The sequence below is a fragment of the Cebus imitator genome, unplaced genomic scaffold, assembly GCF_001604975.1.
Source record: "Cebus imitator isolate Cc_AM_T3 unplaced genomic scaffold, Cebus_imitator-1.0 Scaffold825, whole genome shotgun sequence".
In the NCBI taxonomy this organism is placed as follows: Eukaryota; Metazoa; Chordata; class Mammalia; order Primates; family Cebidae; genus Cebus; species Cebus imitator.
The window spans coordinates 406,464-417,849 of NW_016108140.1; the positions used below are offsets into that span (position 1 = coordinate 406,464).

At 60.2% G+C, this 11,386-nt stretch overlaps 1 protein-coding gene across 1 annotated transcript; it reads left to right on the forward strand.

The window, feature by feature from the left end:
* Positions 1 to 15: 15 nt before the first annotated feature.
* LOC108297655 (myc box-dependent-interacting protein 1-like) lies at positions 16 to 10,370 on the forward strand. Its single transcript, XM_017520320.2, has 9 exons — positions 16 to 82; positions 2,170 to 2,238; positions 2,345 to 2,439; positions 2,900 to 2,995; positions 3,955 to 4,062; positions 7,802 to 7,887; positions 8,256 to 8,331; positions 8,736 to 8,818; positions 10,298 to 10,370. The coding sequence occupies exons 1-9, from the start codon at positions 16 to 18 to the stop codon at positions 10,353 to 10,355; spliced, it is 738 nt and encodes a 245-aa protein (XP_017375809.2). The 3' UTR covers positions 10,356 to 10,370.
* The last annotated feature ends 1,016 nt before the right edge of the window (positions 10,371 to 11,386 follow it).

Here is an 11,386-nt window from a genome sequence, read left to right on the forward strand (position 1 = left end):
GCCTGAAGCCGGGGGATGGGGGGCACAGCGACCCACCCCATGGGAACCCTGCTGGGGAGGAAGGGTGAGGAGGGCGTGGGAGGTGTGGGTGCGATGGTGGAGGCTTGGCAGGGACAGAAGCTGGATCTGGAAGATTCTGTGACATCAGGAGACACAATAGCATCCCATTATGAACACACTTTAATCCTCGTCTCAACCAACAAAGTCTTTAATTGTGAAGACTGAGGGTGGCTGTGTCAGGAGTGGGACGGACCCTTCCTCGTTCCTCAGCCCCGAGGGGTCTCCATCCCACCCCGATGGAATTCCAGGGAGGTCTGATGTCCGCGGTGGAGCGGCCGTCTCTTTCTTCACTCAGACTTGCATCGGAGGGCCTTGAACTTGGATGTCCGTAAGAATGACAACTGGCCAGTGTTGTACACTCTACTCAAGGCAGGATGAAAAGAATTTTAGAGATTGTTTTTTTCTTCACACCTCTTTTTAAAATCCTATAGCATCTTATGTGCTGCTCCTAAGCCCTTCCTGTGGCTGTCCCTGCTGCCACACGGAAGCATTCATCGTGACAGGCATATCTGTGGGTTCTCAGGGCCGCGTCCCTACCCATTACCCACAAAACACGCTGCGGTTGCGTGCCCAGGCTTGGAGGGGCTCATGGGCTCCCCCAGTCTCTGTGTGACTGGGCCGGTCGCTGACCCTCTGTCTGCGTCTGTGCTGCCGGGTGGGGCACGGGTGTCAAGATGACTGCATGGAAGGTGCTGACCGCCAGGGCACCAGGGCAGGAACAGCTGCCCCGGCTGCGGACAGGGAGAGGCCTGTAGTAGGGAGACAGAAGTGGGTTTGAGGGTGTCGTGCTGGGGTGAGCCTGTGGAGGTGGCCGGGTCCCGGCTGGCCTTCGCCTGGAGATTGACCTGAATGGATGGGGCCACCTTCCATCTCTTGTGCAAGCATGAAGCTGGCCAGGCTGGAGCTCTGCAGGCATGCTGGGTCTCCTGGGACCAGGCCAGCTGTCCCTCCTCCGGGGCAGGAGGCGTCCAGAACATGGATGTCTCTGAGGCTTGAGCTGGCGGCAGGGAGGTGAGGCCAGGAGGGTGCCCTTCCCTTCGAAGGTCAGCCTCAGCCACTGCGGCTCTCCCAAGTCCCCTCTCTGCCTCGCATTCCTGTCCTTAGCATGAGACACATCTCCCGAGCCTGCCTTCTGGTCTCTGGGTCCTGGCCCTGCTCACTGGATCTGAGGAGTGCCAGGCAGGGATCATTTACCTTCCATTGAAAGATGAGGAGACTGAGGTTCAGATGGCTCACTAGCTTGTTTAGGGCCGCGTGGCTAGTAATTGACAGCTGGGTCTGCATGGCCTCAAAGCCTGTGTGTGGCCCACTCTTTGCACATGCTTCTGGAAACTTCCGCGTCTCACTGAGCGTGGTCTCAGACCTCAGTGTTGGCCTCGCCTGTTGTTCACCCCTCCTGGAACCTGGAGTTCTTCACTCAGCTTCCCTGGCTCTGGTTTTGATGTCCGAGAGGGACTTGAGGCCTGTCCCAGGCTTCTAGCCTCTCTGCTGGTCCTGCTGTCTCAGGAGGCCCCTGGATACCAACCTCCCAGCTCAGGGAGTGTCACCACCCAACCCACTGCCTGCTGAGCCCTTTCCCACTATAGCCTATGACCCTAATGTCCTTAGAGTCTTGGCCATGACCCCCACATTCTGCACATCTGCTCCAATGCCATCTCTTCCGCAGGTCTTCTGTCCCTGTAAAGGCTCGGACTGGGCCCCCTTTCCCTAGTGGGAGGCAGTGGGAGCTCTCTGTCCCCGGGCACATCCTGAGCTTGTGGCGCAGGGGGACTGGCTGTCACCACACCTGCCCTGGCTGTACTCCTGTGCTCGGTCACTTGTCTGCAGGTGTCTGAGTGCAGGTCTGTGAGTGATGGTCCTGCTGCTCTCGGGTGCTGTGCTGTCTGTGTGTCATTCAGCCGTACGCACAACCTGTCATCCTGCAGGGTGGTCCTTGTCTTCCTGCCTTCCTTCCCAGGCTGCAAATGCCATCTGGAAGAGGGCAGGCGCCAGCTTCTGTCTTGTTGGGAAGTCAGCTGATCAGTGGCTGCTGTCAGGAGAGCAGCGTGGTTGGTTCATCCATGTGAGGGGGGCAGGAAGGAGAGGGTCAGGGACCGGGTGGGCCACCAGTCTTCTCTTTGCAGACTGAAGGCACCTGGCTGCAGAAGGATGTGTGGACCTACCTGGCCTCCGTCAAAGGTAGGAGGCAGGCAGGGTGCACCCATAGGGAGCTAGTGGGTGCAGAGCTGGGAGGGTGTGCGAGGGCTATCAGTGGGAGGTCCGCACCTTCCTTCCTGCCCCAAAGCCATGCCCGAGGCCTCCAAGAAGCTGAATGAGTGTCTTCAGGAGGTGTATGAGCCTGACTGGCCCGGCAGGGTTGAGGCCAACAAGATCGCAGAGGTGAGCGTGGAACCGGCGGCCCTGGCCCTTCCTGGAGGGCGCTCTGGCCTCAGCTCCCGTCCCACTGGGCCGAGCCCTCTGGGACAAGCCGCTGTGATTCTCCGGTGTTCATGTGCTGTGTGCCCTGGGGTAAGCTGCCCTTCCTTTCTGAGGGCTCTTCTCCTGGCATACCCTCACACCAAGGTGGGTCAGATGGTGGGTCGTGGTCGTCCTTACTTGTGTGTTACGGCTCACGACTCACAAAGCCTCCCTGGCTGACCCCAGTCCTCAGCGTATCTGATCCTCACAGTCACCAGTAGGGCAGGAACTGTTGCCCCCATCTTACAGATAGGGAAACTGAGGCTCCGAGAAGCCACCAATCTGTAAAGAGATGGGGCTGGGACTCGTTCCTGGGAGGTGAGTGCTGGGGCGAGGGTGGCCCAGCACCCTGGTGACATTGTCATGTTCTTGCCCATCTCAGAACAATGACCTGCTGTGGATGGATTACCATCAGAAGCTGGTGGACCAGGCGCTGCTGACCATGGACACGTACCTGGGCCAGTGCCCTGACATCAAGGTGAGAGGTCTGCTTGCAGGTGCCTGGCTTCCTGGAAGGACGTGGAGAGAGGGCAGGGCCCAAGGCGTGTGGCTCAGGCCAGGAGGAGGCTGCCCTGGAGGCAGGAAGCCCCTGGCCTAGCATTTTATCCTCCAGAGCTGCTCCCTCTGCTGCCAGCCCGCCGCCCCCATTCTCCAGACCTGTGTCTTCCTGTCCCTTTTGGTCTCAGGGCTGTGGGAGGAGGTCCCACGGTGTGTGTGTGTGTGTGTGTGTGTGTGTGTGTGTGTGTGGCTGAGGAGTGGCTGGCTGTGTGATTGTGGAAGGCGTAGAAGGGGGAGCAGGGCCGAGGGATGTGCGTGCCTGCAGGTCCCCTGTGTTTACACCACGTGTGCTTGGAAGAGTATGTGTACATGTTACCTGTTTGTTGTCTGGGTCTGCACGTGTGGGTGTCTCTGTGTGGTGTGTGCATTCACAGCCTGCTGTCTCTGCCGGGCCTGGGTGGGTGCTAGGAGGTGGCAGTGTCTCTGGTCTCCACCAAGGCCAGTGATCTCCGGGCGACGTGCACTTGGAGCCGAGGCTGATCAGTGGGTTGACGAGATCCCCTTGGTGGGTGGGATGGGGGTGTCATGCTCATGCTGGCCTCAGGGCCCCCCAGTGCAGTGGCCTCAAGCTCCCGGAGTCTGATATTAGTGGCTCTGGAGATGAGAAGCTGGGGGTCAGGCTGAGGAAGAGACTTGGCTGACACGTCACCAGCTGGTGGACGCGGACACATGGGCTCATGTGCAAGAAAATGTTTCACACAGTGGGGCTGGACCGCTGGCAGGGGTGAGCTCTCTGCCACCAGAAGGGTTCCAGCAACCGGGGCTCAAGGGCTCCTGTGGAGCTGGGGTCTCCTGCCCGCCCTAAGGGTCCATGTAGGGTCTCTGGAGTCTCAGGAGGGATGCCAGACCCCACTCAGCACCCTCCCCCATCTGCCCCAGTCACACATCGCCAAGCGGGGACGCAAGCTGGTGGACTACGTCAGTGCCCGGCACCACTACGAGTCTCTGCAAACCGCCAAAAAGAAGGATGAAGCCAAAACCGCCAAGGTAGGGGCTGGAGGCGGTTTGGGCTGGTGTCTGCAGGGGGCTGAGAAAGGCAGGTGTCCAAGACCCGAGGGTGGAGCCTTCCTTCTGCCTGGGCCCAGGTGGCTGAGCTGCAGGGTGGGGACAGTGCTGGGCCCAGGCCGGTGAGTGAGAGGCCTCTGTGGGTGCCCGGGTGGGGCTCACCGTAGGCCCATTCCTGGCCCCGCAGCCCTGATCCAGGCCACCCGTCAGCCTGAGAGTGGGCCTCTTGGGTCTCCCTGGAACGGTGCTGCCCTGCCTGGTGAGCCGGGTGGAATTCCGTCACGAGATCCCAGGTGACCCGTCCCTGGCTGGAGGGAGCCGGGGGCGTGCAGGGCTGGCCCCACTCATCCTAAGGCGAGGGGCTGGGACGGTCCCTCCTCCAGGCAGGGCCATGCTTGCCAGGTCCCCTGTGCTGCTAACCATGCTCACCTTTGCCTCTGCAGTTGGAATTCACCCCCTCTCCTTGCCCCCTTGGGCTTCCCCTGATTCTCACGACCTCAAGGGCCCATATCTACTTGGGGTGGCCCCTGCGTGTGGGGCGTGTGGACGTGCGTTTAATCTGTGTGTCTCTGTTTCTCTCTCCCCACCTCCCTGGTCTCTCCACCCTCCTTTGCCTTGACCTCCCCACCCCAGCCTGTCTCGCTGCTTGAGAAAGCCGCCCCCCAGTGGTGCCAAGGGAAACTGCAGGCTTATCTCCTAGCTCAAACTAACCTGCTCCAAAATCAGGTGATGCTGGCTTCTAACCTTGCACGTCCTGGTGCCTTCCGGTCTGTGGTCCTGTCCTCTCGCCCTGCGCCACTGGGATGCAGGGCTGGTGTCTGAGCCTGGCAGGCCAGGCAGGGTGTTTTCAAAGGCCTCTGCTGGGAGAGCTCCTGCTTCAGAGGAGACCTGAAGTCAAATGGAGGGGTCAGAGAACCGGCTGAGGGGCTCCGTGTGACCTGGGTGGGGACATAGGTGTGCCCGCTCTTCGGCTGCATCTGTGGTCATTCCTGGAGACTCCTCTGAAATCCGAGGTGCTCCAGGCATGCCTTTGAACCATTTGCCCTCTGTGAGGGCTCCTTTGGGGAGGGAGGTGACATCATCAGGCCCCTGTGCTGCCATGCCTGTCTCCTTCAAGCCTCATGACAACTCTGAGATCATCTTGAATTTACGGAGCAGACAAAGCTTCCCAGAGAGGCACATCACAGCCTGGGGCCTGAGCCAGTTAGGGGACAGTTGGGGATCTCCTGACTCACGCCCCTGCACCATTTCCCTAGGACTTGTGGCTCCCATGGTGACTCTGGAGGAGTTACTGGGAGGACCCTCCAGTCTGGCTGGGATGCTGAGACCTGGAGGGGAAGCATGGGCCCTGGAGGGTTGGCTTTTGGGGATTCATGGAGGGCTAGTGATCCACACCACAGTGTTCCTGGAGGGCTTCCCGGAGGAGGCTGTTGGTGCAAAACTCCTCGGCCGTCTCACCATCTTGGCCATAAATGCTATGGTCTTATCAGCCCCCTGTCCTCCAAATGGGTCACGGTGTGGCCAGGGACCGCTGGATGCAGTGCCCTGTGAGAGGAGGGTCACGTGGTTTTCTTTCCAGTGAAACTGAGGCACATTTCAGGTCAGCGTAGTCACAGCCTGGATGAGGCCCTCACACTTGTTCATATTCCCAACGGGCCGGGGGTAGGGGCCTGGCCCAGAAGGTTGGGTTTCTCTCTGGCCAGCTGCCTTATTTTTTCCGAGCTGCCTCTTGATTTCAGCATTTTCATTGAGTGCCTGTGATGTGGAGAGCTCTGGGTGGGTTTGGCATGGCTTGCTGTCCAATTTCATTTTCTATTTTTTTTTATTTGAAGGAGTCTTGCTCTTCTCCCTAGACTGGAGTACAGTGGAGCAATCATGACTCACTGCAGCCTCGACCTCGCCAACTCAAGCGATCCTCCTGCCTCAGCCTCCCAAATAGCTGGGACCACAGGCACGCATCACCATGCCTGGCTAATCTTTAATGTTTTGTAGAGGTTGTGTCCCATTATGATGCCCAGGCTGGTCTTGAACTCCTGGGGCCAAGTGATCTGCCTGCCTCTGCCTCCCAAAATGCTTTGATTACAAGTGTGAGCCACTGCTCCTGGCCTGCCTGTCCAATTTCTCACCTGATGTGCTGCCTGATTTCTTTTAGGCCAGAGCTGACTTTGGAGGCACTGAGTGTTGACAGCCTCATCCTGAGGTCAGGGTGCCCTTGGAGAGTCAGGGGCTGGGGGTGATGCCTAGGGGACCTCTGATAGGCCCGAGACTTCATCTGACTCTGGAGGTGGAGGAGGAATCCGGGGCTGGAGTTGGGGTGCCCTGCCAGTCAGTTCAGCACTTGGGCTGGAGGAGGAATGTGACTATTGACCGGGGTTTCTGAATCATTTTCCCTGAAACAGGTGAAACATTTTTTTTTGGTTGGGAGAACCCCTTAGGAGACTATAGGGCCTGCCCACTGCTTTGGGCTCCTGGGATGGGTGTGGCTGGGATTCCCTGCCCCCACCCCCACCCTGGGTAAGGCATGTGATCACATCTTTGGGTGCTGGGCTGTAGATGTTTCCCATTTTGGCCAAACTGGCTGTCCCATTTGGGTGCCACCTTTATTTAAGCACATCCTCCTTGTCCCCACCCCACCATACCTGGCTGGAGGCTGGAGAGCCTTTGGAGTGAACTGTCGGCAGCTGGCTGGCGGTGAGATGGGACAGCTGGGACCCCGGGGGTGCCCTGCTGGGGGACTTGACTTTGAGGAGACAGTGCATCCTCTCTAGGCAGCGCCTGGGGGGCTGGCCAGCTCCACGCAGCCCCTGGGCTATTTCTCACCTGCTCTCCACGCCTGCCCTGGCCTCCTGAACGCTGTCCTCGGGACCCCAGGCTCCTGTGACTCTGCCCTCCCCCACTGTTAGCTTCAGTGGAGCCATGGGGGTGGCACGCCCTCCTCACGGCAGACGGCCCTCACCTCACTCCCTGCCCCTTCCACATGCTTCCGAAGGAGCCAGAACATGAGGAGTGTCACCCAAAAGGAATACAAGACACAGGTCCTGACTTCAGGAGCTCTCAGGTGAAACTGTCCCCACTTGTGTTCTCTGCAGTGTTGGGCTGCGTGAGCACGGCTGGGTGCAGAGGTGTCCCCTAGACAAGCCGTGGTGCTGTCTTCACTGATGTCCCCACTATTGCGAACTGGAGGGTTGGGGTGGTGGCTATGTCCTCATGGAGAGTGGGTCCTAATGGGTACTGGGGGCAAGAAGGGCCGTCCCTGTGAGGTGAAGTGAAGGCTGGTGGCTGAGGCTGCCAGGAGCTGGCCTCAGAAACTGGGAGGGAGCCCTCGGGGGCAGGGGTGGGATGGGGTGGGGGGAAGGCAGTGACAGATGCTGCCCTGAGAACCTGAAGTCAGCAGCAGGGCTGGCACCTAGCCTGAGGGGGTTCATGTGGAAGTGGCGGGGTCCCCACTTGGCTGGGTCTGGGATATGCCTCTGCGCATGCCCTGTGTCCAGCTCGCCCAGCCCCCGTCTTGTCCCTTTTGTTGAGCCCTACTCGCCGCTCACTGCCCTCCCAACCGCCTGGGCCTTTCTTTGCCAATGGCTGCTCAGTCCTCCCTTTCCTTGACGTCCTGAGGGTCCTGGCTGGCCAGGAGGGGTGGGCAGGAGGGGGGTGGACTGGCCACGGGGCTGGGCTGGCTGGGACGGACGCCCAGCAGAGGGGAATGACACGTGCTGCTCCCCAGGCAGAGGAGGAGCTCATCAAAGCCCAGAAGGTGTTTGAGGAAATGAATGTGGATCTGCAGGAGGAGCTGCCGTCCCTGTGGAACAGGTGAGGCCGGGCGCAGCGTCCAGCCTGCGTGCTTTGGTGCCTACATGCTGTGGTGCCCACGTGCTACGGTGTCCGTGTGCTACGGTGCCCACGTGCTGCGGTGCCCACCTGCTGCGGTGCCCATGTGCTGCGGTGCCCACGTGCTGTGGTTCCCACGGGCTGCGGTGCCCGTATGCTGCGGTGCGGACGTGCTGCAGTGCCCACGTGCTGCAGTGCCCGTATGCTGCGGTGCCGACGTGCTGCGGTGCCCGTGCCCTCGGGTTTGTGTCTCTGATGAGGGTGTGTGGTCGCTCGTGGGTGGGGATGTTTCTGAGTTGCTGCCCTGACCTGCCTGTTCACCTGGCCCCCATCCTTCCGCCCTCCTGTAGCCGCGTAGGTTTCTACATGAACATGTTCCAGAGCATCGCGGGCCTGGAGGAGAACTTCCACAAGGAGATGAGCAAGGTAGGCCCTGGGGACCCCTCTGAGGTGCCACACTCCGCCCTGGCCAAGGGTTGAGTCAGCGGTGTGTCAGGGGCGGCCTGAGCTCCTCCTTCCCCACCAGGTTCAGCACACACCCGAGGCCACAGCGATTCCTCCGGGCCCTGTGGAATAGCGCCTTTCAGGAGTGCCCAGGCCCAGGAGGGCAGGAGGGCATGCGGGGGAGGCTGTGATTGGGTCCGGGTCTTCCCCTGGGCAGGACGGCCTGAGGACATAGACCAGCCCTTTCAAACCGTGAAGGTGTTCTCTAGCGACCTTGGCCCAAGGAGTGCCGTGTTAGGCAATGATGGTGGTTTCCCAACTTGTAGGAACAAATAAGTTACTACCCTCTGCTCGGTTCCCCCACCTCCTCACTGTCTCTCCCTCAGCTCAACCAGAACCTCAACGACGTGGTGGTCAGCCTGGAGAAACAGCATGGGAGCAACACCTTCACGGTCAAGGCCCAGCCCAGGTGCGTGCGGGGAGGGCCCTGGCACCCGTGACTCTGTGCACGGCAGGGGCACGGCTCCTTCCTGTGACCCTGTTGGTGCCCTCCCTGGTCTCCTGTGGGTTTGGCCTTGGGAGTCTAGGGACCTCCATGTCTTGGCCTCTCTGTGCTACGGGAAGCAGGTGAGGGCAGGTCTCTGTCTCCAATGTCCCTGCCCCTCTGGCTGTGTTCATCAAGGAAGGAGCACTCTGGGGAGCCCACGGGTCCCTGAACCAACTGACCCCATCACTGTGGAGCAGAAGCAGCCAGGGTTGGGGTGGGCAGCCTGCTCAGCTTTGGGGGCTAACAGTGTGAACAGGGCTGACTCCGGGGTGTGCAATCCTCTCAGAGCAGGGAGGTAGCGCCCCCTTCCCTCTCCTGCTCCTGGAAAAGCTCATGTCCCTGGATGGTAGCATTATGCTCACCCAAATGGGGTCCTCTTCCTGTCCGCAGCCCCCATCCCTCTGGGAAGCCCGGCTTCGAGGGGGGTCTCTGCTTCCTGAGAGGACAGCGTGAGGGAGGAGGGAAACGCCTCGCTCCCTGGCTGTGGATCAGAGGACACAGCAAGCCTGGGAGGGCTCCTTTCTGGCCATGTGTGCATGTGTGCGTGTGACGGGGGCTGTGTGTGACAGGTGTGAGTGTGCATACACACAGGCATGTCTCAGCAGAGGGCGGAGAGCACCGATGAACCCTGTAAAACTCGGCAACTGTCTGCTTCCTGGGGTACCTGGAGTATTGCCTGGGATGATGCGGGCATCGGGTGGTGGTGATTGCCCCCTGCTTCCCTGAACATAGAATAGGTGCGGCTGACAGAGGGGGCGTGGTGCCCTGAGTGGGGGAGTGGGGGGGTTAGGAGGGCGACGTGGTGGAGGGTGGGGAGCGGGGGGTGTTGTGGAATAAAGGCCAGAAGGCGAATCCAAGGTCAGGCAGGGAGGGACAGCTGGGAACTCTAGGATGGGTAAGCAGTGGGACAGATGTAGGTACAGGTGGGAACACTGGGATAGGTAAACGGGGGTACGGGTGGCCGTCCTGGCCAGAACCATGGCTTCCTTTGGGAAGGGGGTGGAGGGAAGAGAGAGGGCAGTGGAGGTCCAGCAGCCTCCCTTCCCGCAGAGTGGCCCCTTGTGCGCTCTGTGTTGGGCTGGGGGCCTTTCCTGGCATTCTGGGTGCACCTGGAGCCCCTGGGGACTGGGACCACAGGCAGGGCGAATCTCCCCTGTCCCAAGCCTCCTGCCCCTCACCAGGCCCTGTTAGCTTCACCGCGGGCACCTGGCCACAGCAGAGACCAGCCAGGGCACGGGGGATAGTAGGTCCAGGCCCTCTGCAAGGCCTCTGGTACTTAGGAGAGGCTTTTGCCCTTTAGTCCTCTGAGCAGAGGGGCTGGCAAAGAGGGAAGGGGACAGGCCGGTTCTGCACCTGGGCTTTCCCAGAATGAAGGCCTCCATGTCCCGTCCGTCCCCACAGAAAGAAAAGAAAACTGTTTTCGCGGCTGCGCAGAAAGAAGAACAGGTACCGGCAGTGAGTGCTGCGGCGGGGCCCGATGCCCGCGGCCTGGTCGGCCCTGTGCATGCGCCTTGCGCCGGCGCCGCTAACCCGTAACCTGGCTCTGTGTGCCGTGCTGCCCGGCAGGGCTGTCGTGTGCGTGTCGGGTGGGAAGGCAGAGGCGGTGCCGGGGGGCAGTCCTCTGATCAGCCGGCTGGATTGAGCACGTTCCTCTGGGCGCCCCTCAGTTGTCCAGCCCCGGGCGGTGGCCCAGGCCACCAGCGCACTTACCGTGGAGAACAAGCCTGGGAAGGAGGCCTGGGGAGGGCCAGGGAGGAGGCACTACAGCACGGTGGGTTTTTTGTTTTCTAATTCTATGTGTATATACTGACATATATTCTTTAAGGAGGATACATTCCCACAAAACACAAATTCCAAAAGGGAAGATGCTGTCAGTGACATCACCTACGCTGTTCCATTGTTTGTCCCCAGGTGACTCGGTCACTGGTTCCTGTTCGATGCTTCTAGACCTGCAATGCCCAGCACAGGAGCCAGTTGTCCCATGGAGCTATTGAGCACTAGAAACTGGCCAGTGTGATGCCACAGCTGTACTTTTCATTTAAATTACATGTAAATTTCATTAATTTGAGTTTGCATTGTCACCTGTGGCTACTGGCAACTGTATTGGGCAGCACCATTCTAGGCCTCTCTATGCAGGTTCTCGTAGGGAATTTTCTCCCTGCACCCTCGCCCCGTGCCTGGGGTGCACAGCATCACACCACCTCCCCCTTGGGTTTTGACACTGACCGCCATGGCTTGGGACCTGTGCCCTCCATCCCCAGCTGCCCGCTCCCCTGTGATGAGGACGCCTGTCTCTGTCTGTCCAGGCCCTTCTCATGGCCTTCAGTGGCCAAGAGGAAAAGCAAGCCAAGGTCTGGAGACATGTGCCAGGGTGCTGTGATGGACAGGCCGGGGGCAGTGAGGAGGCCTGAGGGCAGCAGGCTGGTGAGCAGTCCCAGAACAGAGGGCCTGCTGTGTGTAGCATGGGGGACTCACTGTGCCTCTAGGATG